The sequence below is a fragment of the Pseudorca crassidens genome, chromosome 10 (genome assembly GCF_039906515.1).
Source record: "Pseudorca crassidens isolate mPseCra1 chromosome 10, mPseCra1.hap1, whole genome shotgun sequence".
NCBI lineage: Eukaryota > Metazoa > Chordata > Mammalia > Artiodactyla > Delphinidae > Pseudorca > Pseudorca crassidens.
Genome location: NC_090305.1, coordinates 68,004,131 through 68,026,091, shown reverse-complemented (window position 1 = coordinate 68,026,091; position 21,961 = coordinate 68,004,131). Strand labels below are relative to the sequence as shown.

At 50.0% G+C, this 21,961-nt stretch overlaps 1 protein-coding gene and 1 non-coding gene across 11 annotated transcripts in view; one reads left to right on the top strand and one right to left on the bottom strand.

The window, feature by feature from the left end:
• PFKFB4 (6-phosphofructo-2-kinase/fructose-2,6-biphosphatase 4) overlaps positions 1-21,579 on the top strand; it is a 40,862-nt gene extending 19,283 nt beyond the window's left edge. For 2 of the 10 annotated variants that reach the window (XM_067754288.1, XM_067754292.1), the window contains exons 6-14: positions 238-294; positions 710-831; positions 2,528-2,735; positions 3,298-3,444; positions 14,747-14,851; positions 16,560-16,689; positions 16,795-16,857; positions 17,738-17,802; positions 19,604-21,579. In XM_067754288.1, the coding sequence (XP_067610389.1) occupies positions 238-294; positions 710-831; positions 2,528-2,735; positions 3,298-3,444; positions 14,747-14,851; positions 16,560-16,689; positions 16,795-16,857; positions 17,738-17,802; positions 19,604-19,663 (957 nt within the window). In that variant the 3' untranslated portion in view covers positions 19,664-21,579. The other 8 variants (XM_067754285.1, XM_067754291.1, XR_010947016.1 and 5 more) reach the window with 7 other exon arrangements.
• TRNAG-CCC (transfer RNA glycine (anticodon CCC)) lies at positions 8,478-8,550 on the bottom strand. The gene has a single exon. It is a non-coding gene; the product is annotated as a tRNA-Gly (tRNA).
• Positions 21,580-21,961: the final 382 nt, after the last annotated feature.

The following is a 21,961-nucleotide window of genomic DNA, read 5'->3' as shown; positions in this document are numbered from 1 at the left end:
ATTGATTTTCTCTCCACCTGGAGTTATCTTTCTGAGGAAGTGGGGGTCTTGGTGGGAGAGTCCTTCATAGGGCGGCACCTGCTTTGGGTCTGTGCTCCTTGACCTGACCCCACCCCCTGAAGAAGGGCCTCTGGGCAGCATGGCCCTCAGTGGGTAGGGAGCTCCAGGCAGCCAGGCTCAGGGCCCTAAATGTGTCTCTGGTTCCTTCCCTCCTGCCCACCCTGGTCTTTGCTGCAGACCTTTTTCGTTGAGTCCATCTGTGTGGATCCTGAGGTCATAGCTGCCAACATCGTGGTGAGTGGTGCATCTGACCTTGTGGGAGCAGTAATACAACCAAGATGGCCTGTGACAGTGAGGTCCATCTCCAGGTTAGGCTGGTGCCTGGGCCGACCTTAACTTGGTCTTCTTGAACATTGTGGGTAGGGGGGAAGGCGGTAGATCTCTGGGTCAGGTGGGGACTGCCCACCCGATCGCAGTCCCTCATCCCCCAAAGATGAGGGACTGCGGTCACAGGATGTTCAGTAATACTCTCTTAGCACTGGTATGGGAGCTGGGACCAGGGAGCCACTGGGCTCTTCCTAATGGGACCAGTGCCCCTGGGAGGCCAATCCTCCTGCCCAGCCTCCCCCCAACCCAGCATCCTCCTTGGTCTCCGACCTGCTTGGCCTCTGGCCCTGATGTGTCCTTGCTCTGTGCCTGACCCCGGCAGCAAGTGAAACTGGGCAGCCCTGACTATGTCAACCACGACAGCGATGAGGCCACGGAGGATTTCATGAGGCGCATCGAGTGCTATGAGAATTCATATGAGTCGCTGGACGAGGACCTGGACAGGTGAGGCAGGGCAGCACTGTGTCCTTGGCTGCGGTGGGTGGTAGGTGGGGTCCACTCGGCTGCCTCCTGTGGCTCCTCAAGGTGGTGGCTGAGGGACCACCTCCGCGGGCAGAGATGATCTGTCCTTTTTTGTTTCTTTCCTCGGGGTGGAAATCATGGCCCAGGGGTGACTTGCAGAACCGTAGCTGCTTTATCTGGAGCTCTGTGAGTCACAGTTTTCTGCTATTTCATCAGAAAATCAAGCCTGTTTTCTATTCAGAGGGTCTTCCCACAAGGCTTTTGCAAACAGTACACGCTCTTCTTTCAGTGGGTGGTCTGTATTTTGAGAAGGGGAAGGGGTGCCCAGACCCTGCCTACTAACAGCTAGCAGTAACCAGTGCTTGTGAGCCCCGCCCGCCTCCCTCTGGAACAGGTATCTGTGGGACTGAGTGCTGGGTGGGGACAGCAGCCAGCCACCGGCAAGCTCTTTCCGTAAAGGCTCAGGTGGTAGATATTTTAGGCTTTGGGGGCATACAGTCTCTGTTGCAGCTACTTAACTTTGCCATTTAGTACTAAAGGAACATAGATGATACGTAAATAAATAAGCATGATTGTGTTCCCATAAAACTGTATTTACAAAACCAGGCTGAGTTTGACTTGCTGGCCATAGTTTGCCAACTCCTGTATTATAGCAGAAATGGGGGCAGTGGTTAAGTAAATAACACTTAAGTAATTAAGTTAATGCTTAAGTTAACTTTAATAACTGAATAAAGTATTACACAGTCCTTATAAATCATGCTGAAGAGACATGGGAAAGTGTATGTTATGTAGCATTAAGTGAAAAGGGTGGAAATATGAACTTGTACTTGGGTTGTTTATAATTACGTATGAATATATAGTTACGAACGAAAGAAGTCAAGTGACTGCTGGGGGGATGTTTTCTGGGATGTTTGAGGGACAGTCCCTGGACTGAGTCCCCTCAGCGATGCTGGCGCTGATCCGGTGCTGCTGCCCCGGCCTCTGTGGTTCTCCTGGTCTCCCCCCAGCATGGCATTGCTCCTTGTGGCTCTGTTCTCCACGCTGCAGGGCTGCACTGGTCCAAAGCAGGGAAAGCGGTGGAGTTGGGCTTATTGGCTGCTGCCACCAGCACCATCCTCCTGTGCTTCTTGTCTCGTCCACCTGCTGCCTGGTGTGGGACATGGCAACCACTCGGCACACACACATGACCCGGGCTGGGTTCTTGGGGGAGGGTTCGCTGGGGGAAGGAAAGGCCAGGCCCATGGATGGCTGACCAGGAAGACTGGAGGGGAAGCGCGTTTGCCAACTACTCCCAGGTCAATCCTGGAAAAACTGTCTCTTGTTCACCTTACAGATAGTACGTTGAGAGCTCATAGGTAGGCAAGAGGGGCCCGGGGGACATAGAGCAGCGATGAAGGTCCCGATGTGGTAGGACTGACCCCTCGCTTTGAATGTCACCTTTTGGGAGCATGATGAGTGTGGAGCACCTCTCACGGGGTTTGTCTGTATGTCATGCGTGTCGTGTTGCTCCCACCTCACCCCCATCACTCGCGTACCAGCTGGCAGTCCTGTGTGTTGTGGTCTCAAGCCTGGTGGGGTCAGAGATGCAAGGCTCTGAGGATGGTTCCTGGAGCTGGCAGGGCGTGGCCTCAAGGACCCCGGTCACACTCACAGGCTTCTCTCTACCCTCTCTGGAAAGGGATCTGTCCTACATCAAGATCATGGACGTGGGGCAGAGCTACATCGTGAACCGCGTGGCTGACCACATCCAGAGCCGCATTGTGTATTACCTCATGAACATCCACGTGACGCCCCGCTCCATCTACCTCTGCCGGCACGGGGAAAGCGAGCTCAACCTCAAGGGCCGGATTGGCGGGGACCCAGGACTGTCCGCCCGGGGCAGGGAGGTCAGCGTGTGTGTGTGTGTGTGTGTGTGTGTGTGTGTGTGTGTGTGTGTTTATTTCTGTGTGCACGTGCGTGTGCTGGTGCTGGACTCCAGCTAACATGCAATCCAGGTGGATGACCTCATTCAGTCTGGAATGTTCCCATTCTATAGGGAAGGTCACCCGGCAGATGCCTGAATCTCTGGCTTGCACGCGAGCTCTCACCAGCTGGTTCCCTTTCCCTGGAGAGGCATGCCATTCTGGGAGTGAGCTGAGTCCCTACAGTGCAGCTGATGCTGTGCCACAGTCCAGGGGAGATACTGAAACCTCAGTGGGAAGGTCATACAGCCTAGGGCACATGGTTGGGGGGTGAGCACTGGCAGGGGACCTGATGACCCACAGCTGGAACTACACTGAGGATCTCGGAAGAATGCACAGGGACAGCACTTGTGGGTGTGGGTGTCGGTGTCATCGAGAGTTAGTTCGTGTTTTTTACCAAAACTGTTTTCTCTAAGGCTGGGCCCCATGGACCCTTTGAGGGCAGCCCAGGACCTGTGCATCTGAATTTGCTTGTGATGTGTTTCAGTTTGCCAGGAGTCTGGCCCAGTTCATCAGGGATCAGAACATCAAGGACCTAAAGGTTTGGACAAGCCAGATGAAGAGGACAATCCAGACGGCTGAGGCCCTGGGTGTGCCTTATGAGCAGTGGAAAGTTCTCAACGAGATTGATGCGGTAATCACCATCTCTTCCCTCCCCTGCCCAGCTCTGGGCACAGCTGCACTCACCCAGGGTGACAATGTTGAAGGGGGTCAGGGAGAGCTTTCTCTTTAACATTTCATTATTGTTTAGGGTTCTGATTCATCCCTCCCTCCTTCCCTGCCTCCCTCCTTCCCTTCTTTTGTATATAACTATCTAGGTGTACAAAGTGATGATTTGATGTATGTATGTATTGTGAAATAATTATCACAATAAGTTTAGTTAACATCCATCACCACATGGTTACAAATTTTAGTTTTCTTGTGATGAGAACTTTCAAGACATACTCTCTTAGCAATTTTCAAATATATGATACATATTGTTAATTATAATCACCATGCTGTACAATACATCCCCAGGGCTTATTTATCTTATAACTGGAAGTTTATACCTTTTGACCCTCTTCAGCCATTTTGCCTACCAGCTGGCTTGTCATGCTTCTAGCTGCCACTTTCAAATCAACAAAACCTCAAAGGGAAAAATGATGCCATATACCAGGTTCACCTCCTTGGACTTCCCTTCACTTCAGGATCTTGGCCCCTCAGGTCTTCTCTGCCTTGTGGCTCTAGGGTGATATCAAACAGATTTATTTATTTATTTCGGTTTGGCTTTTCTAGTAGCTCTCAGTGGAGTGTTAGTCTAAAGCAAGCTAGTCTACCATTGCCTGATATGGAAGTCTCGAGATCAGATTTGAATCCTACAAAGATCACCCCAACTGATAGAATTGTTTTGTTGGGATGAGGTGGGGGGACAAGCCGGAGAAGGGAGACTAGTTAGAGGTCCTTGCAATGGCCTGGTGAGGTGATGACATCTGACTTGGGTGGCGGCAGTGAAATAGGAGTAGATGGACTTGAGGGATGTTTCTTCATTTATTTATCACGTATTTATGTGAGGCTACTCTGTGCTAGGAACTGGGCCAGGTGCTGGGGACCAAGATCCTAATGAAAGGATAGAGGCTGTTGATGCCCAGCCAGGGGTCTAAAAAGGATCTAGGATGGCTCCAGATTTCCAGCCACTGGGAAGGGTTCTGGGGCAAGGAAGGTGATGAGCTCAGCTGAGGGCAGGAACTAATCTATTTTGTTCACCACATCGTAAGTGCTCAGTAAATATGTAGTGAATGAAAGGAAGACGTTCCTGGGAGATGTTCAAGAGCAGGTACCCAGGAGCCAATCCGATCTCCAAAGAGAGGTGGGGCTTGGGCATCCCCGCCACAGACATGGTGCTTGAAACTGTGGAATGGATCAGGTGGCTGAGGGAGGCAAAGTAGGACCCAGGACAGAACCCAGGGGAACCCTGGCATTTAAGGGGCTGTGGAGGAAGCTATGGACAGGTGTCTGGTGAGGTGGAAGGGAAACCAGGCTGATGGGGTCATGGGAGTCAAGGCAGAGAGGAGGAGGCAGTGGTCAGTGGGGTGAGATACCATAGGGAGGGGGAGTGAGGCCAGGCTCCAAACTGACCATTGGGATGTCATAAGACCACTAGGATTCTTGGCATGAGCCTACTGGGTTGGTGCCCAGTGGGAATGGGTAGGGAAGTGAGTGGGGGGCAAGGGACTCAGAGTCAAGGGAGACTTGGCCGTGTGTAAGCTGATGGTGAGGGGCTGGTAGAAAGGGAGAGAATGAGACGACAGGAGGCCCTGAGTGGTGGCAGAGGCCCAGATTCCAGGGTATCAGTAGAGGAGAGGGGTGCAGGTGGCTATAGAGTACTGTGTCTCAGAACTTCATGGAGGTTTCACTCAAGAGTGAAAGGAAGGAGGAGTTTCCAGTGGGCGTTAGCAAAGGGGAAGAGTTGGCTTGTCTGGAGACCAGGAGTCTTCTGTGGCCCCCTTGTCTGTGTTCTGGGGGCGATCCTCCACCCCCAGCAGATGGATGCAGCTGTGGAAAAGGTAGACACTCATTCAGCTTGCAAGCTTGTTCAATTGTGTCCCTATGGATGAGATGGAATCAAGTTGGACAGAGGAGGTGAGGAGTAGGGAGGAAGATGATGAAGCCACATGCCATGGAATCCATCCCCGCTGGAAAAGATTGGATAAGGGAAAGGGGGCGTCCATGACATTATGAGATGGGAGGGGCCACAGGCACAGCATTCATGTAGGGAGCCAGGCCAGGAAGGCTGACAGTGGGCTGTTAACCAGGGACATCTCCAGAGGGTCCCTTGGGAGCTTGGGCCACCTGGCCTCATGGAGGAAGCCTCTTTGTGAATAAGATCTTGTCCCCCGTCTGGTTATTGCTGGTCCACAGAAAACCTGTGACCATTCTTTTATTTGCTCTAGTACTTTTTCAGTTGATTATCTTAGCTTTATCTCAGGGAGCTGTCATATCTTCTGAAATAAGGATAATCCAGTTGTTACCTTCCCAGTTTAAGTGCCTTGTGTTTCTGTTGTATATTCTTTTTTTTTTTTTGAAAGTCTATTTATTGTTTATTAATTATTATTATTTTTTGGCTGCGTTGGGTCCTTGTTGCTGCACGCGGGCTTTCTCTAGTTGTGGTGTGCGGTGGCTACTCTTTGTTGCGGTGCGCGGGCTTCTCATTGCAGTGGCTTCTCTTGTTGTGGAGCATGGGCTCTAAGTGTGTGGGCTCAGTAGTTGTGGCATGCAGGCTCTAGAGCGCAGGTTCAGTAGTTGTGGCGCACAGGCTTAGTTGCTCTGCAGCATGTGGGGTCTTCCCTGACCAGGGCTCGAATCTGTGTCCCCTTCATTGGCAGGTGGATTCTCAACCACTGCACCACAAGGGAAGCCCTGTACTTTTCTATATGGTTGAAAATTTTCAAAAGAAAAAGTTTGTGTATCTCATTAATTTCAACTTTAATTATATCATTCAAATTTTCTGTCTTTTTTTTCTGTTTGATCATCATAAATCAATAGTTGAATGTTAAATACACTCTAATTATAATTTTGTTGATTTTTCTTGCATTTTCAAGAATTTTGCATTATTTTACCTTTTTTCTTCACATATTTTGATGTTTTATTATAAAGTAAAATTCATGACTTAGTAATTTGTGGGACATAAAAGGAAACAGATGGCCACTCCAATTAGGTTAATTCAATGAGGATTTATAAAAGGACCTTTTTTCAAAGATAATGGGCAGGATATAGGGACCTCGTAACAACAGGGACCATTGCTTCCCTTGGGCAGAGGAGAGAGAGGATATAGGAACCTGGGGACAAGGGAGCAGTGAGTAAAGGGCAGCCTGGTGGGATGGAACCTTGGGTGAGGGCCTAGACCACTGAAAGCAACTTCTTCAGGAAGGAGTCAGAATAAACATCTCAGCCTCACTCTCCTCCCTCCCTGTGACCTCCTGCCAGTGTTCCCCGTGGCCTAGCCCAGCAAGACATTAGTGGCCATGGGAGCCTTGTAGATGCATGCACAAAGGTCAACGTCCTGGGGCAGAGAGCAGGTGGAGAAGCAGAAGGATATGGAGGGGCAAATGAGAGGAAACAGCACAGACTTCCTTCTGTTTCAGCATGTAAAAGGTGCTGTTCCATTGTTGTCTTCTTCTTCTTCTTTTTTTTTTTTTTTTTTTTGGCTGCACTGGGTCTTCACTGCGGTGCGCAGGCTCTTCATTTCAGCATACGGGCTTTTCTCTAGTTTCGGCGTGTGGGCTTCTCTAGTTGTGGCACGCGGGCTCTAGGGGACACGGGCTCAGTAGTTGTGGTGTGTGGGCTTCTCTCTAGTTGTGGTGCATGGGCTTAGTTGCCCCGTGGCATGTGGGATCTTCGTTCCCCAACAAGGGATCAAACCCTTGTCTCCTGCATTGGAAGGCGGATTCTTAACCACTGGACCACCATTGGACCACCTCTATTGTCTTCTGGGTCACACTGTTTTCTAGCAAGGAGTTTTCTGTCATTCTTATCTTTGTTTTGTATATAATGTATCTTCTTTTACTCTATTTTCTCTTTATTACTGATTTTAAGCAATTGGATTATGATGTGCTTTGGTATGTTTTACTTTATGTTTATCCTGCTTGGAGTTCATTGAGATTCTTGGATTTCTGGGTTTCTAAATATGAGTTTGAAAAAAAATTTAAGATATCATTTCTTTAAATATATTTTCTGCTACCCTGTCTCCTACCCTGGACTCCAACTTCTTGTATGTTAGACCATTTGGTATAGTGTATAGAACCTATGGGATAATCCCACAGGTCACTGAGCTTCTGTTCATTGTTTCTCAGTCTTTTGTTCTTTCCAAGTTTCTGTTTGGATAGTTTCTATTGCTATATCTTCAAGCTCACTTATCTTTACTGCTGTTTTTGTTAAACTCATCCAGCATCCAATGAACTTTATATTACAGGCGTTATGTTTTTAAGCTCTAGGGGTTCAGTTTTGTTCTTTTTTGTGTCTTCTTCTTTTCTTGTGATGCTCTGCAGTCCAGGAAGTGCCTGCAGTAAATTGCTGCAGTCGTAGGCTCCTTGTGTCCCTTCTGGAGGATCACAACCCTGCTCTGCCTGTTGTCTAGTGTCTACTAACAATTGTTGCATACATTTTGTCTAGTTCTTTTGAATTGTTTATGTTGGGCCGAGAGCAAATCTGGTACCAGTTACTCCACTGTGGCTCAGCCTTCATTTTGGATGGTTCCTGTTTCAATATAAAACACTTTTTGCATGAATTTATACTTTGACGAATTTGAATATTATCATCCCTGCTTTTCTTTTTCCAATTTTTTTTTGTAAAATGCACATAACATAAAATCATCTTAACAACCATTTTTATGTGCACAGTTCAGTGGTAATAAATACATTCAGAATGTGCAGTCATCACCACCATCCATCTCCAGAACTCTTTTTTTAATAGTTTTATTTTTGTAACCATGTTAATGTTTATAAATTTATTTACTTTTTAAATATTTATTTAGGTTGCACCGGGTCTTAGTTGCGGCATGTGGGATCTTTGTTGCAGCATGCGCACTCTTAGTTGTGGCATGCAGATTTATTTATTTACTTTATGTTTGACTGTGTGGGGTCTTAGTTGTGGCACGTGGGATCTTCTTTACTTCATGCATGCGGGATCTAGTTCCCTGACCAGGGATTGAACCTGGGCCCCCTGCATTGGGAGTGCAGAGTCTTACCCACTGGACCATCAGGGAAGTCCCCATCTCCAGAACTCTTTTTGCCTTATAAAATGGAAACTCTATACCCATTAAACAATAACCCCCATTTCTCCTCCCCACCCAGCCTCTGACAACTACCATTTTACTTTCTGTCTCTTTGATTCTGTCTGTGTGATTTTTCTGTCTCTAAGTATGTCACATAAGTGGAATCATATAGTATTTGTCTTTTTGTGACTGGTTTATTTCACTTATCATAATGTCCTCAAGGTCCATCCATGTTGTAGCATATGTCAGAATCACATTTTTAAACTTGAATATGGTTCCATTTATGTATATACCACATTTTGCTTATCCATTCATTTATCTATGGACATTTGGGTTGCTTCCACCGTTTAGCTATTGTGCATCGGGCTGCTATGAACATGGGTATATAAATCTCTCTTTGAAACACTGCTTTCATTTCTTTTTGGTACCTATGTAGAAGTGGAATTGTTGGATCATATGGTAATTCTATTTTTATTTTTTTGAGGAACCGCTATGCTTTTTTCCATAGCAACTGCACCATTATACTTTCCTACCAACAGTGCACGAGTGTTCTGATTTCTCCACATCTGTGCTAACACTTGTTATTTTTCTGTTTTTTTTGTTTTTTTTTTTTTTTTTACAGTAGCCATTCTAATGAGTGTGAGGTGGTATCTCACTTTGGTTTTAATTTGCCATCCTTGCTTTTTGTCCATGTTTTTTTTGTTATGCCTACCTCCTTTTATTTTTAACCTTTTTCTGTCATTTCTTTAGATGAAAGGAACATATCTTTGGTTTATTTTTCGGACTGAGAGCTTTTTTCGTTTAGGAATCTAAACCCATTCATATTTATTATTACAATCGCTATCTTTGTCCTTTTTTTTCCCCCAGTACGTTGCAGATTTCTTTTCATCTCTTTTTTTTTTTTTCTGTATAAACATCATCTTTTCTGTGATTTGGAAGGCAAGCAGTGTTTTTATTCCAGTAGTCATTACCTTACAGCTTTTCTAAAACATTCTTAAGGAGAATGCTTGTAAATAAAGGAATAACTAAAATATACTTATCAAAATTAGTAACAGGAAAATAATTCTTGATTCTGTTGGGAATTATGAGGATGTGTTATTTCCATTTGTTTCCTTTCTGCCCCTTTTTTTTTCTTTTTTTACTGTAATTGGGCAGAGTATAGCATCATGGCTTTTTTTTTTTTTTAAATCTGTTGTAGCTCTTCTTTAGAACTGATGAACTCTTTCAAAAGAGTAAGCAATTTCTGTGACTTTCTGTTTTATAGCTCATTTAACCCATTTTGTGGGCTTTCATCAGCTGTGGCTGGTGGGAGTTACAGGAGGTTTCCAGCCCAGATTTCTTTCTCGTGCAAATAGCAGCTCCCTGACGCAGGTTAGGGGTCTGGTGTCTGCCTTCCAAGGGCACGGATATGGCTGGAGCATTTGGTTTCTCAGAGAAGCCTTGGCAGCCCTGATCTTTTTTTTTTTTTGAGGTTAATCCGATTATTTTCCTAGATACACTGGATTCCCTTCTTTTTCTTTAGTTTGGAAACTATTCTAGTATCTATGATCTGTTAGTCATCTTTCCATGTTTATCTTTGTTCTTTCCTCTGTTCTGGTAAACAACCTTGGGCTCGTCTTCTATTTTAACATTGTGATTTTTTTCTTAGCCCAATCCACAATTTACTGTCTTATTTTTCCTTTTTTGAAAACAACAGCTTTATCGAGATATGATTCACGTATGATACAGTTCACCTATTTAAATTGTATGATTCAGTCGTTTTTAGTATATTCACAGAGTTATGCAACCATCACCACAATCAATTTTAGAACATTTTTGTTGTTCCAGAAAGCAACCCTGTACCCATACCCCCATTTCCTTCCAGTCCTTCCCCCCAGCCCTAGGCTACCACCAATCTGTTTTCTGTCTCTATAGACTGGCCTATTCTGGACATTTCCTTCCTCCTGTGGTAGAATGTATCAGTATTTTGTTCCTGTATATTGCCGAATAATATCCCATTGTATGGATATACCACATGTTATTTATCCATTCACCAGTCGATGGGCATTTGGGTAGTTGCCATTTTTTGGCTTTAGGAATGATGTTGCTCTGAATGTACAGGTTTTTGTGTGGACATGTTTTCATTTCTCTTGGGTAGATAGCCAGGAGTGGAATTGCTAGGTCATATGTTAACTCTACATTTTTTTGTTTGTTTTTTTATTTTGGCTGTGCTGTGTGACCTGTGGGATCTTAGCTCCCTGACCAGGGATTGAACCCAGGCCCTTGGCAATGAAAGCACAGAGTCCCAACCACTGGGACACCAGGGAGTCCCCCACGTTAACTCCATTTAAGCTTGTTAGAAACTGCCAGGCTGTTTTCCAAAGTGGCCGCACCATTTTACGTTCCCACCAGCAGTGTATGAGGGTTCTGATTTCTCTGCATCCTCCTTATCACTTGTCATTATCTGCCTTTTTTTTTTTTTTTTTTTACGCGGGCCTCTCACTGTTGTGGCCTCTCCCGTTGCGGAGCACAGGCTCCAGACGCGCAGGCTCAGCGGCCGTGGCTCACGGGCCCAGCAGCTCCGTGGCATGTGGGATCTTCCCAGACCGGGGCACGAACCCGTGTCCCCTGCATCGGCAGGCGGACTCTCAAACACTGCGCCACCAGGGAAGCCCCTATCTGCCTTTTTTGTTATAGCTGCCCACACTAGAACACAGTTCGGCCAAGTTCTCTGCTGCTTTATGATAAAGATTGCCTTTTCTCTCCCTCTTTTTTTTTGGCCGCGCCACACAGCTTGCGTGATCTTAGTTCCCTGACCAAGGATTGAACCTGGGGCCACGGCAGTGAAAACACGGAGTCCTAACCACTGGACCTCCAGAGGAGTCCCTAAACATTCATATTTCTAGCAACATTCTGTTCATGATAATATGTGTATTCTCTAAGGCAATAGAGACTTGCTCTACTGTCCTTCACTTCCTTCTGAGCCATCACCATAATCACTTTTTTTTTGGCCACACTGTGGCTTGTGGGATCTTAGTTCCCCGATCAGGGATTGAACCCAGGCTCTCAGCAGTGAAAGCATTTGGTTCTAACCACTGGACCGCCAGGGAATCCCCCTAATCTTTTTTTTTTTAATTAATTTATTTATTTTTGGCTGCGTTGGGTCTTGGTTGCTGCACACAGGCTTTGGGCTACTCCTCATTGTGGTGTGTGGGCTTCTCATTGAGGTGACTTCTCTTGTGGTGGAGCACGGGCTCTAGGCACACATGGGCTTCAGTAGCTGTGGCACACGGGCTTAGTTGCTCTGTGGCATGTGGAACCTTCCTGGACCAGGGCTTGAACCCGTGTCCCCTGCATTGACAGGTGGATTCCTAAACCACTGTGCCACCAGGGAAGTCCCCCCCAATCACGTTTATTTTATAAATTTATTTATTTATCTTTTGGCTGTGTTGCTGCGCACAGGCTTTCTCCAGTTGCGGAGAGTGGGGGCTGCTCTTCGTTGCAGCGTGTGGGCTTCTCACTGCAGTGGCCTCTCCTATTGCGGAGCACAGGCTCCAGGCGCACAGGCTCAGCATTTGTGGCACGTGGGCTCAGTAGTTGTGGCTCACGGGCTCCAGAGCGCAGGCTCAGTAGTTGTGGCGCACAGGCTTAGCTGCTCCACGGCATGTGGGATCCTCCCGGAGAGGGCTCGAACCCGTGTCCCCTGCATTGGCAGGAGGACTCTCAACCCCTGCGCCACCAGGGAAGCCCCTGCCCCCAATCCCTTTTAATGCCCATATTTTTAGCAGGTTCCTGGTGGCTGCCAACATTCCTTGGCTTATAGGTGCATCACTGCAATCCCTGTCTCCCTCATTACATGGGCTTCTTCCCTGTGTGTGTCTCTCTCTGTCTTTACATGGCCTTCTTAAAAGGGCATCAGTCATTGGACCTCATCTACTTGATTATATCTGCAAAGACTATTTCCACATAAGGTCACATTCACAGTTCCCAGGGGTTAGGACTTCAGCGTATCTTTTGGGGGGAAGTATTCAACTCACAACAGGTAGTTTGTGTCTTTGTAGGAATTTTCCTATTTCACCTAAGTTGTCTTATTTGTTGGCATATAATTGTGCATAGTATTCCCTTATAATCTTTTTTATTTCTGTAAGCTTTGTAGTAATATCCCCCTTTCATTCCTGGTTTAATAATTTGAGCTTTCCTTTTTCCTGTCAGTCTAGCAAAAGTTTTGTGAATTCTGTTGATCTTTTCAAAGAACCAACTTTTGATTTCGTTGCTTTTTTCTATTTAATGAATTTGTGTTCTAATTTGTATTATTTCCTTACTTCTGCTTGCTTTGGGTTTAATTTGTTCTTCTTCCAGTAACTTTTTTTTTTTTTAAATAAATTTAGTAAAAAAAAAAAATTAATAAAATAAAATAAAATAAATTTAGTTAGTTAGTTTTGGCTGCGTTGGGTCTTTGTTGCTGTGGGTGGACTTTCTCTAGTTGTAGTGAGTAGGGGCTACTCTTCGTTGCAGTGTGTGGGCTTCTCACTGTGGTGGCTTCTCTTGTTGTGGAGTGCAGGCTCTAGGCACGCAGGCTTCAGTAGTTGTGGCACATGGGCTCAGTAGTTGTGGCATGCAGGCTTAGTTGCTCCGCAGCATGTGGGATCTTCCTGGACCAGGGATCGAACCCTTGTCCCCTACATTGGCAGGCGGATTCTTAACCACTGTGCCACCAGGGAAGTCCCTCCGATATCTTAAGGTAGAAGATTAGATTAGTGATATGAGATCTTTTTTTTTTGATATAGGCATTTATAGGTTTAAATTTTCCTCATCATCTTTCCTTTTTAATAGATAACTTTGCCCCCAAGGCTTTGTCTAGGAAAAAAACCCTGGGGACAAAGGTAGAAACCAGCAGCTTTTTATTTTATTTTATTTTTTATTTTTCAGAGTAATTTGTTTATTGTGTGTGTTATGAATTATAGTGTCACAGTTTGTTCTCCTGACCCCCACTTTATAGTTTCTCACATCTTTTTTTGAATTTTATTTTATTTATTTATTTATTCATTTATTTTTGCGGTACGCGGGACTCTCACTGTTGTGGCCTCTCCCGTTGTGGAGCACAGGCTCCGGACGCGCAGGCTCAGCGGCCATGGCACGTGGGCCCAGCCGCTCCACGGCATGTGGGATCTTCCCGGACCGGGGCACGAACCCGTGTCCCCTGCATCGGCAGGCGGACTCTCAACCACTGTGCCACCAGGGAAGCCCTATTTTATTTATTTTTTTATACAGCAGGTCCTTATTAATCATTAGTTTTATACACATCAGTGTATACATGTCAATCCCAATCGCTCAATTCATCACACCACCACCACCACCACCCCGCCGCTTTCCCCCCTTGGTGTCCATACGTTTGTTCTCTACATCTGTGTCTCAATTTCTACCCTGCAAACCGGTTCATCTGTACCATTTTCTAGGTTCCACATATATGCATTAATGTACGATATTTGTTTTTTTTTTTTCTGACTTACTTCACTCTGTATGACAGTCTCTAGATCCATCCACATCTCTACAAATGACCCAATTTCATTCCTTTTTATGGCTGAGTAATATTCCATTGTATATATGTACCACATCTTCTTCTTCCATTCGTCTGTCGATGGGCATTTCGGTTGCTTCCATGACCTGGCTATTGTAAATAGTCCAGCAGCTTTTTATTACGGGCGTTTTATTGCTTCCTCTCTGGGCACCTCCTGTGTGCTGGTTCTTGGCTTGAGCCTTGGAAGGACTGTCACTGGTCAGTCCACACATTGTCCTGGGCTCTTTTGTTTTGTTTTAAAATGGCATTTGTGTACGATACTCTGTGCTGTGCGTGTGTGTGTATCCTGAATGACATGAGGGAAATCTTACTTTATAGCCTGTACAATAATCCATACTCTGCTGTAGTATTTCCATAGCACAGAAGACAAAAAGACACATTAGAAAAGACACATAGTTAATATTTCTGTGTTTATTTTTATGGCATAAACTGGATGGATGGACGATGGGTGGGTGGAAAAGACGTGTGATAGCTTTTTCCAAATGTGAGGCTGCCCCTGCTTAGTTTTCCCAGGGTGCCTGCTCTTCCCAGCTGGGAGAGTCCCTGTGGCCCAGGAAATGCCCTCCCCCTGACACAGGGCTGATCCCTGGGCCTGATGTGGGTGGTGTGATGACTGCGGTGTCTCCCTAGGGCGTCTGTGAGGAAATGACTTACGAGGAAATTCAGGATCATTATCCACTGGAATTTGCCCTGCGAGACCAGGACAAGTACCGGTACCGGTACCCCAAGGGGGAGGTAGGTGGGATATGGGGGCTTAATCCCAGCCACCTGCTGCCTGCCTGGGAGGACCGCCTGTGACTGAGGGCCCCGAGGGGCTCTGCAGAGGCTCCGTGGGCAGCAGGAGGGGCCTGGCCTCAGAGGTAGGCAGGCTGGGTGTGTGTGTCACCTCCACCACTTCTCAGCCGTGGCCCAGGCTGCAGGCCCCTCCTTGGGTGGTGGGTGAGCAGTGCTGCCCAGGAATCCCAACCCCGAGGCCTACTGGAGCCCTGTTTCCCATCACTCCCCATCTTTACTTTCCCCATCCCTGGGAGTGTCATAGGGTGACCCCATCCTCCCTGCGGCTCCAGACACCATCCCTAGCCCTGAATCCAGACCTAGGGATTCATTTTCCCCAGGTGAGTCGTGACTACCATAGGTCACCTGCACTGTCACCTCCCCTCAGACTGGCTCTCGCCTCAGCCCAGGCCCCGGGTAGAAACAGTGTCACCTTTTTTTTTTTTTTTTTGCGGTATGCGGGCCTCTCACTGTTGTGGCCTCTCCCGTTGTGGAGCACAGGCTCCGGACGCACAGGCTCAGCGGCCATGGCTCACGGGCCCAGCCGCTCCGTGGCATGTGGGATCCTCCCGGACCGGGGTACGAACCCGTGTCCCCTGCATCGGCAGGCGGACTCTCAACCACTGCGCCACCAGGGAAGCCCCCAGTGTCACCTTTGACTCATGTATCTCCCAATTCTAGGACGTGACCTGGGGAGGTGGCCAAATAAAAATACCTCCCACAGACGCACAGGTTTGCGTACACACATACACGTACACATGTCGAAACCCCCCGCCCAAATGCCAGGCTCACAGGTGCCTATGCTGTGCTGTCCTCGGGAATAGGACAGCTTCGGGTAGCATTGATATTTCCCCACATCATACTGTGAGGGAGAACCCAGATTTAGAACCAAACCAGATAACAGTAAAAAGAAACAAAGCAGCTGGCTGCTCAAACTTGAGAATACAGGGGGGAAATTGGTAGGGAAGGTAGTTGCCAAAAGAAGCAATCTAGGCTTTCCCCAGAAATACCAGGGGCTGGCACAAGTCATGTTGGTATTACTCCCAACCAAATCATGGGGCAAACTCAGCTCCAAGCTTGAGGCCTTTTTTTTTTTCCTGAAGGACGGCTCACTGTGTGCAAACAGGGGTGAACCCCCAGGGCTGGGTCTCCCAGTGAAAAGCTCTAGACCTGCCAGTCACCAGGGTTGGTCCAAGGGCTCCCTCACGGCACCCAGGGGAGGTACAGGGCAGGCAGACTGTGAGGGTCCTTCCTGGGAGCTCAGGCATTCTGACAGGTTGCACTCTGGGAAGTTTGGGAGGTTTTTGCTTCCCCTTCCTACAAGCCTCGTTCTGTGTACTCCACGTGCGGCGGGTAGGAAGGGAGCCGTGTCTTCTCCACCTGTCATCAGTTGCCAGCATGTGAATTCCTGCAGCTGAGGGTTCAGCAAAGGGCCCCAGGAAGGGCATGGAGGTGGCCCCTCGGACGCAGCCTAAGCCCCAGCCCTGCCCTCTCGGTCCTACTGGGACCTAGCCCTGGGATAGGGGAGGTGATCCCTTTGTCAGACTGCCAGTCCTCACCAACCTCCCAGAATGGTGAGGAGTTCAGGAGAAGGTAGCCCACTACCCAGAAGGTCTCCATCCCTACCCCCAGAGCTGGGTTGAGGGATGCTTCCCACTTGCCCTTGCAGTCCTATGAGGACCTGGTCCAGCGACTCGAGCCTGTCATCATGGAGCTGGAGCGGCAAGAGAACGTGCTGGTCATCTGCCACCAGGCTGTGATGCGCTGCCTCCTGGCCTACTTCCTTGACAAGGCAGCAGGTGCGGACGCTGCCCCTGGGGAGGTGGGATGTGTGTGTGAGAGAGATCGAAGGGGACTGTCACCTGGGCATCCCTGGTGCCAACCCTCTCCGCCTGTGTCCACAGAACAGCTGCCTTACCTCAAGTGTCCGCTGCACACGGTCCTGAAGCTGACCCCCGTGGCTTATGGTAAAGAAGCTTCCCGCATGCTGACCTGGTTGCCAGACTGGCTGTCTGCAGGGTTCTGTGGTTTTCTGCAAACCCCTCCCTTGAAAATTTCATTAGAGGCTCATTCCTCCTCCTTCCATCCCACCACCTTTCCCAATTTGCTATAAAATGTTTTTTGTTTTAATTCCTGTGGCCACAGGAAGACTCCCCAGTGATCCTTCCTTAACCATCACCCACCCACATGAGGGTCTTTTCTACTGGTTTCTCCAAAATCCCCCAGAAAACCCCACGGCCCCAGGACCCGGACCTGAAAATATGCGCCTCTGCCTTGGGCTCTGCCAGCAGAGGCCTCACGCAACTTCCTAACCTCCTGGGTCCCGACCCCTCCCCTTCAACACTGGACGAGGCACTCTCACATGGTTGTGCCCTCGGGACCATAACTGTATAGATCAGTGGCAGCTGAAGTCATCCCAGTGCATGTTAATTGCCTCGTCCCCCTTTGCACTGAGCGCCTGGCACCATGGTGATCCCGCCTCATGTGTGAGACAGGGCTGGGTGAGGGTCTGCTCAGTGTAGTGACCCCTCACTGAGCTAGGCTTGTTGCTTCTCAGACCGCCCTCAGCCCCCGAGGTGGGCCGCTCATCCTCACTGTGGCTCTGCCTGGTGCCCGGGCTCCTTGGCGAGCCTGCGCTGGGCAGTGGCCCAGAGGCTCGGGCCTGACACGCTGCCTAGTGCTTCCTCACGGGGCCTCCGGAGCTGCCCAAGGTGGGAGGACTGGAGTGAGGCTGAGGCGTCTGCTCAGCCCCACAGCACCGAAAGCCTCCTCCTGGGAGAAGCTTCTACCTCTGTGGCTCTGCTGCCTTTCAGGAGGGGGAATGGATTTGCATCTTCCCTTTGGCAGGTTGTAAAGTGGAGTCCATATTCCTGAACGTGGCGGCTGTGAACACGCACCGAGACAGGCCTCAGGTAGCAGCCGGGTCACTGCTGGGGTGGTGGGCACGTTCCTGGGGGTCCAGACACAGCAACCACCAGGGCCAGGCCCAGCTGGGGCATCTACTGAGTGAGCTTGAGTTCTCTGTCAGGGTGACGCTGTGGCCAGAACAGAGGCTAGAGGCCTACAGGGGGCAGGCGCTTCCATGTCCCACCAGCCCAGGCCTCATGAGCACCTGTCCAACCTGAGCACCTTTAAAAAGTAAAAATGAAAAATGTCCTGCTTTGTTGCGGAAAGGGCCATGCAGAGGCTGAGGGTGTCTCGGTGCTGCGTAGAGACCTTCCTGCGGAAGGACACGTCTCTGTTCTGTGTTCCCCCAGCGTTAAAGATAGAAGCTCCTTGAAGTGTTGCCCAGAAGCACTTCATGCCCGTGTGGGATCCTTCTGCCATCTTGGTTTCCTCTCCCACTGAGGCCAAGAGCAGGACCGCCCCTCTGGGCCCCATTCCCAGAGTCTGTTGCACCAGGAAGGCTCCTGGGACCTTAGTCATGCCTGCTGCCACCCACAATGGGACGTGTTGGGCCTTGGGTCCCTGCCCAGGGTGCAGGCCTTGGGCCCCACAGGCTGAGGTGTGTGGATGTGTCCTCCTGTTTCCTAAGGCTGCTTCTCCTCACCAGAACCAGTCATTGTGTAAACCTCTTCCCTGTTTGCCCTGAGAGTCCGATGAAGGCCCAGTCTGGCACACACAGGTCTCAGGGGTAGATGTCCCAACAGGCCCCTCGTACTGAGGAAAGCTCAGAAGGTGTTGGGCCCCCAGCACTGATGGGGTGATGGTGAAAGAGGCCCCTGGACCCAGCAAGCATCAGGGGCTGGTGCCCCGGTCCATTTGCAGGAGCCAACATGGCCATGGGGTAGTTGGCAGGCACCCTGCCTGCCTCTGGGTAGGCACTTCTGAGAGGCAAACTTCTGTTGGCCACAGGTTCCGGGATGGTTCCTTTTAAGGTGGGCAGGATCTCCAGGTCCTGGCCCATCCTTGGGGACAGGTTGTGGTGAGAAAGGGGCCCTTGGGAAGCCTGCCCCCAGTGAGAATTGCACCTGCCCCTACAATTCCAGTGGCCAGCCCTGTGAACTCAGGAGTGTGGCCATAGCGGACATGATTCCCTCCCTGCAGATCTGGGCTGTGGCCCAGGTCATTGGTGACCTACTCCATTGGGCCACCAAGATCAGGGATCACATAGGATCACATAGTCTTACAGAATTGAGGGGAGTCTCTGACCCCCATCCCTTAGGCCTGAGATGCCCTGAACTCAGCCGGCTGTGGACAGAACTGGGCTCTGTCCCAGTTCTGAGGCAGGGGAGGGGTGCTGTTCAGGAGGTGCAGGGGGCCTGGTGCCCCAGCTCTCAGACACAGGAGGTGTCCGCAGCCTGCCAGGGCCATATCTGACACCTGTCCACCGACACACCGACATAGCAGGGAGGAGGGCACCCTCAGGAGCTGGTCCCCTTCCCAGCCAGCTGTTTCTCCCCACCTGACCCAGACCTGAGGCAGGAGGCGGGGATGGCCTCACTCTGGGTAATGCCTGACCTGCCTGCAAGGAGCAAGCAGGAACCGGAGGTGTCCTCCATCCCTCACCTTTTTTCTGGTGTTTGTCACCCACCACGTGTCAAGAGGCTCTTGACGCCTGGCTCTTAGGAAAGGTCGGGGTCTAAGTCCTGTGACCGGGGCTCCTCGGGGTGAGGATGTGAGTCCAGCGGCTATAGCGATGAGCAAAGCGGGTAGTGGTGACTGTCTGTCCTTGGCAAATGGTCAGCGTTCTGTGTGTTTAATTTTGTGCAGAATGTAGACATCTCTCGGCCTCCGGAGGAAGCCCTTGTCACGGTCCCTGCTCACCAGTGACCGTGTGTCGTCCACTGCAACCCCCGGGCAGGTGTTGATCTCTGTGGACGAGGTCATTCCAGGCCCTCTGGTCTGTGTGACAGTCACCACACAGGAACACCCTCAAAGCCATGCATGGCTGGTGGCACCCAGAATCCCAGTCCCAGCCCACCTGTTTCCTTGTTGACAGTGTCAGGGTTGTATGCGGTGCCCAACCTGCTGCTAAAAACCACTTGGCCTGACTGCGTCTGCACCGGGCTGGTGAGAGGTTTCCCAGCCCCTGATCCTTCTGTTCTCTCTCACCGGCCTGGTGGGCTTCGTGAAGTGTGAAACCCAAAAATGTGAAACGGAAAGCACTTGCTGTGATGTTTCCACCCACTGAGGCCGAGCTGCCTGGGTAGACCTGGGGACCCCTGCCAGGGCTCTGCTACACTCTCTTTGGCCACTTCCTGAGCCAGAGGCAAGGTGTTCATGAGCTGCTGCTGCCTCAGTACGCGGGAAAGAGCCATCCCCGTCCTGCCTCACCAGGAACTGAAGAGCTTCCGCCAAGGCAGCCACCTCCACTGGCCAGACCCTTGAGTCTGTGCGTCTGCATTTGTGGACGCTCAGGAAAGCAGTGTGTTCACTTCAGCACATGGGAATGCACAGAAACATGCAGGGAGCGGGGTGTTTGCGATTACCCCTTCCCAATTATGCCTACACTGGAATACTCGTGGGAGCTGGCAGCCAAGGCCACCCCTCTCCAACTGCTCTCATGGTGCAACACGTAAAGAAAGATGTGAAGACAGGACAGTTGTAGGAGTCGCCCTTCCCAGTGCTCGAGGGAGAGGCTGCCCTCCCATCTTCCTCTCCCGGCCATGCCACTGGGCTACCTTGCCCGCCACTGCCTGTGTCCACACAAGAGTATACACTGGTGGCAGGGACCTGCATTTGCTGTGAAGGATTCGGAAAAGCTTGCATGGTCCTGCAAAGCCTGTCCTGGCGTTTGTTGACCTCTACCCGCGGAACTAAGCACGGGAAAGCCCAGAGCTGGAGGCAGCCTCTGGCCAGGGCAGGAATTTCCCAGCTTCTGATTCTTGTACACAGGAGCCTGATGAAAATGACCTCGGGAAGCCTGCCATCTGTCACGCCCTTGAGTTCTTTTGGGCCCAGGGAGTTGGGCTGGGCCGCGGGTTCCGGCTCCATTTTGTAGCTGGGAGAACAGGCTGGCCAGCAAGTTGTGAGGCTGGGTGAGGAAGCGTGTGGATTTGTAGTTGGATGTGCTGCTGTCCACAGGTGGTGGTCCTTGGTGAAGTCAGGCCCGAGGATCCTGTGTCCCTGGCCCAGGCTGATGATCTCTCGGCCTCGAGTGCCACAACAGTTATGGACAGACATGGGTGGAGAGATATCCAGGACAGAGCCGTGGCAGTACCCTCCTTCTGGACTTATCTCCTGTCAGAGCCCCAGGCCCCTTAGACCCAGGGCCAGAGGACCACGCTACTGCCTTTGGGATGTGGGGACTGCAGCCTTTGCTTCCATGTCCGCCAGAGTATTGGTGACTTTTGGTCATGCTCAGTTTTTGGCCATAGCAGGTCCCTTTGGTCAGTGGCACGTACATCTGGATGTCACCACCTCTCCAAGACCTCAGGCTGGCTGAGGTGAGACCAGCGAGGCCTTTTCTCTCTGTCCAGAGGGCAGCCAGGAGCTACTGGAGATGTGTCACAAGGACTGGGATGGGGCAGAGGGAAGTGTGGGATCCCAGCAGGGCTCACCCGGAGCCGGCTCTGCATGGGCAGCCATCCACCTGGCTGGCTGCCCGGTTGTAGCCAGGACGGTTGATGTGCTCCTGTTGCAGACATGTTTCCTGCTCGCCCTGGAATGGATGTTGTTGGATCTCAGCCACATATCACACTGTGTCCAACATTCTTTGCAATAAATACTTTTTTAAAAAAGAACAATCTAAGGTGTTGTGTGGCCAGCTCGCCACTGGTGAGGTTCTTTCCAGCGGCTCTGCAAACCCCTGTGCTGTGCTCCCTCCCAACAGGTCTGTATGGACCCTTGGTCCAGCTCCCACCCCCATGACTACCCATCCCTGGAGCAGAAACTGTCTTGCCCTGGAGTGAGCCCGGGGCAGGGCCCGGGTTTTCTCTGGGCTGACCAAGGTTGCTGGGCCCTCACCACTGAGACAGAAACAGACGTAGGGAGGGATCTGGGGTCCCTGGAAATGTGGGTCCCAAATACTGGCATCCCTGGAGAGGGGAACCAGAGGCTGGGTCGAGGATGGAGGACCTGCATAAGGCTGTGGGTGGAGCGTGCTGGCTGATTCTCTGGTGTTCTTTG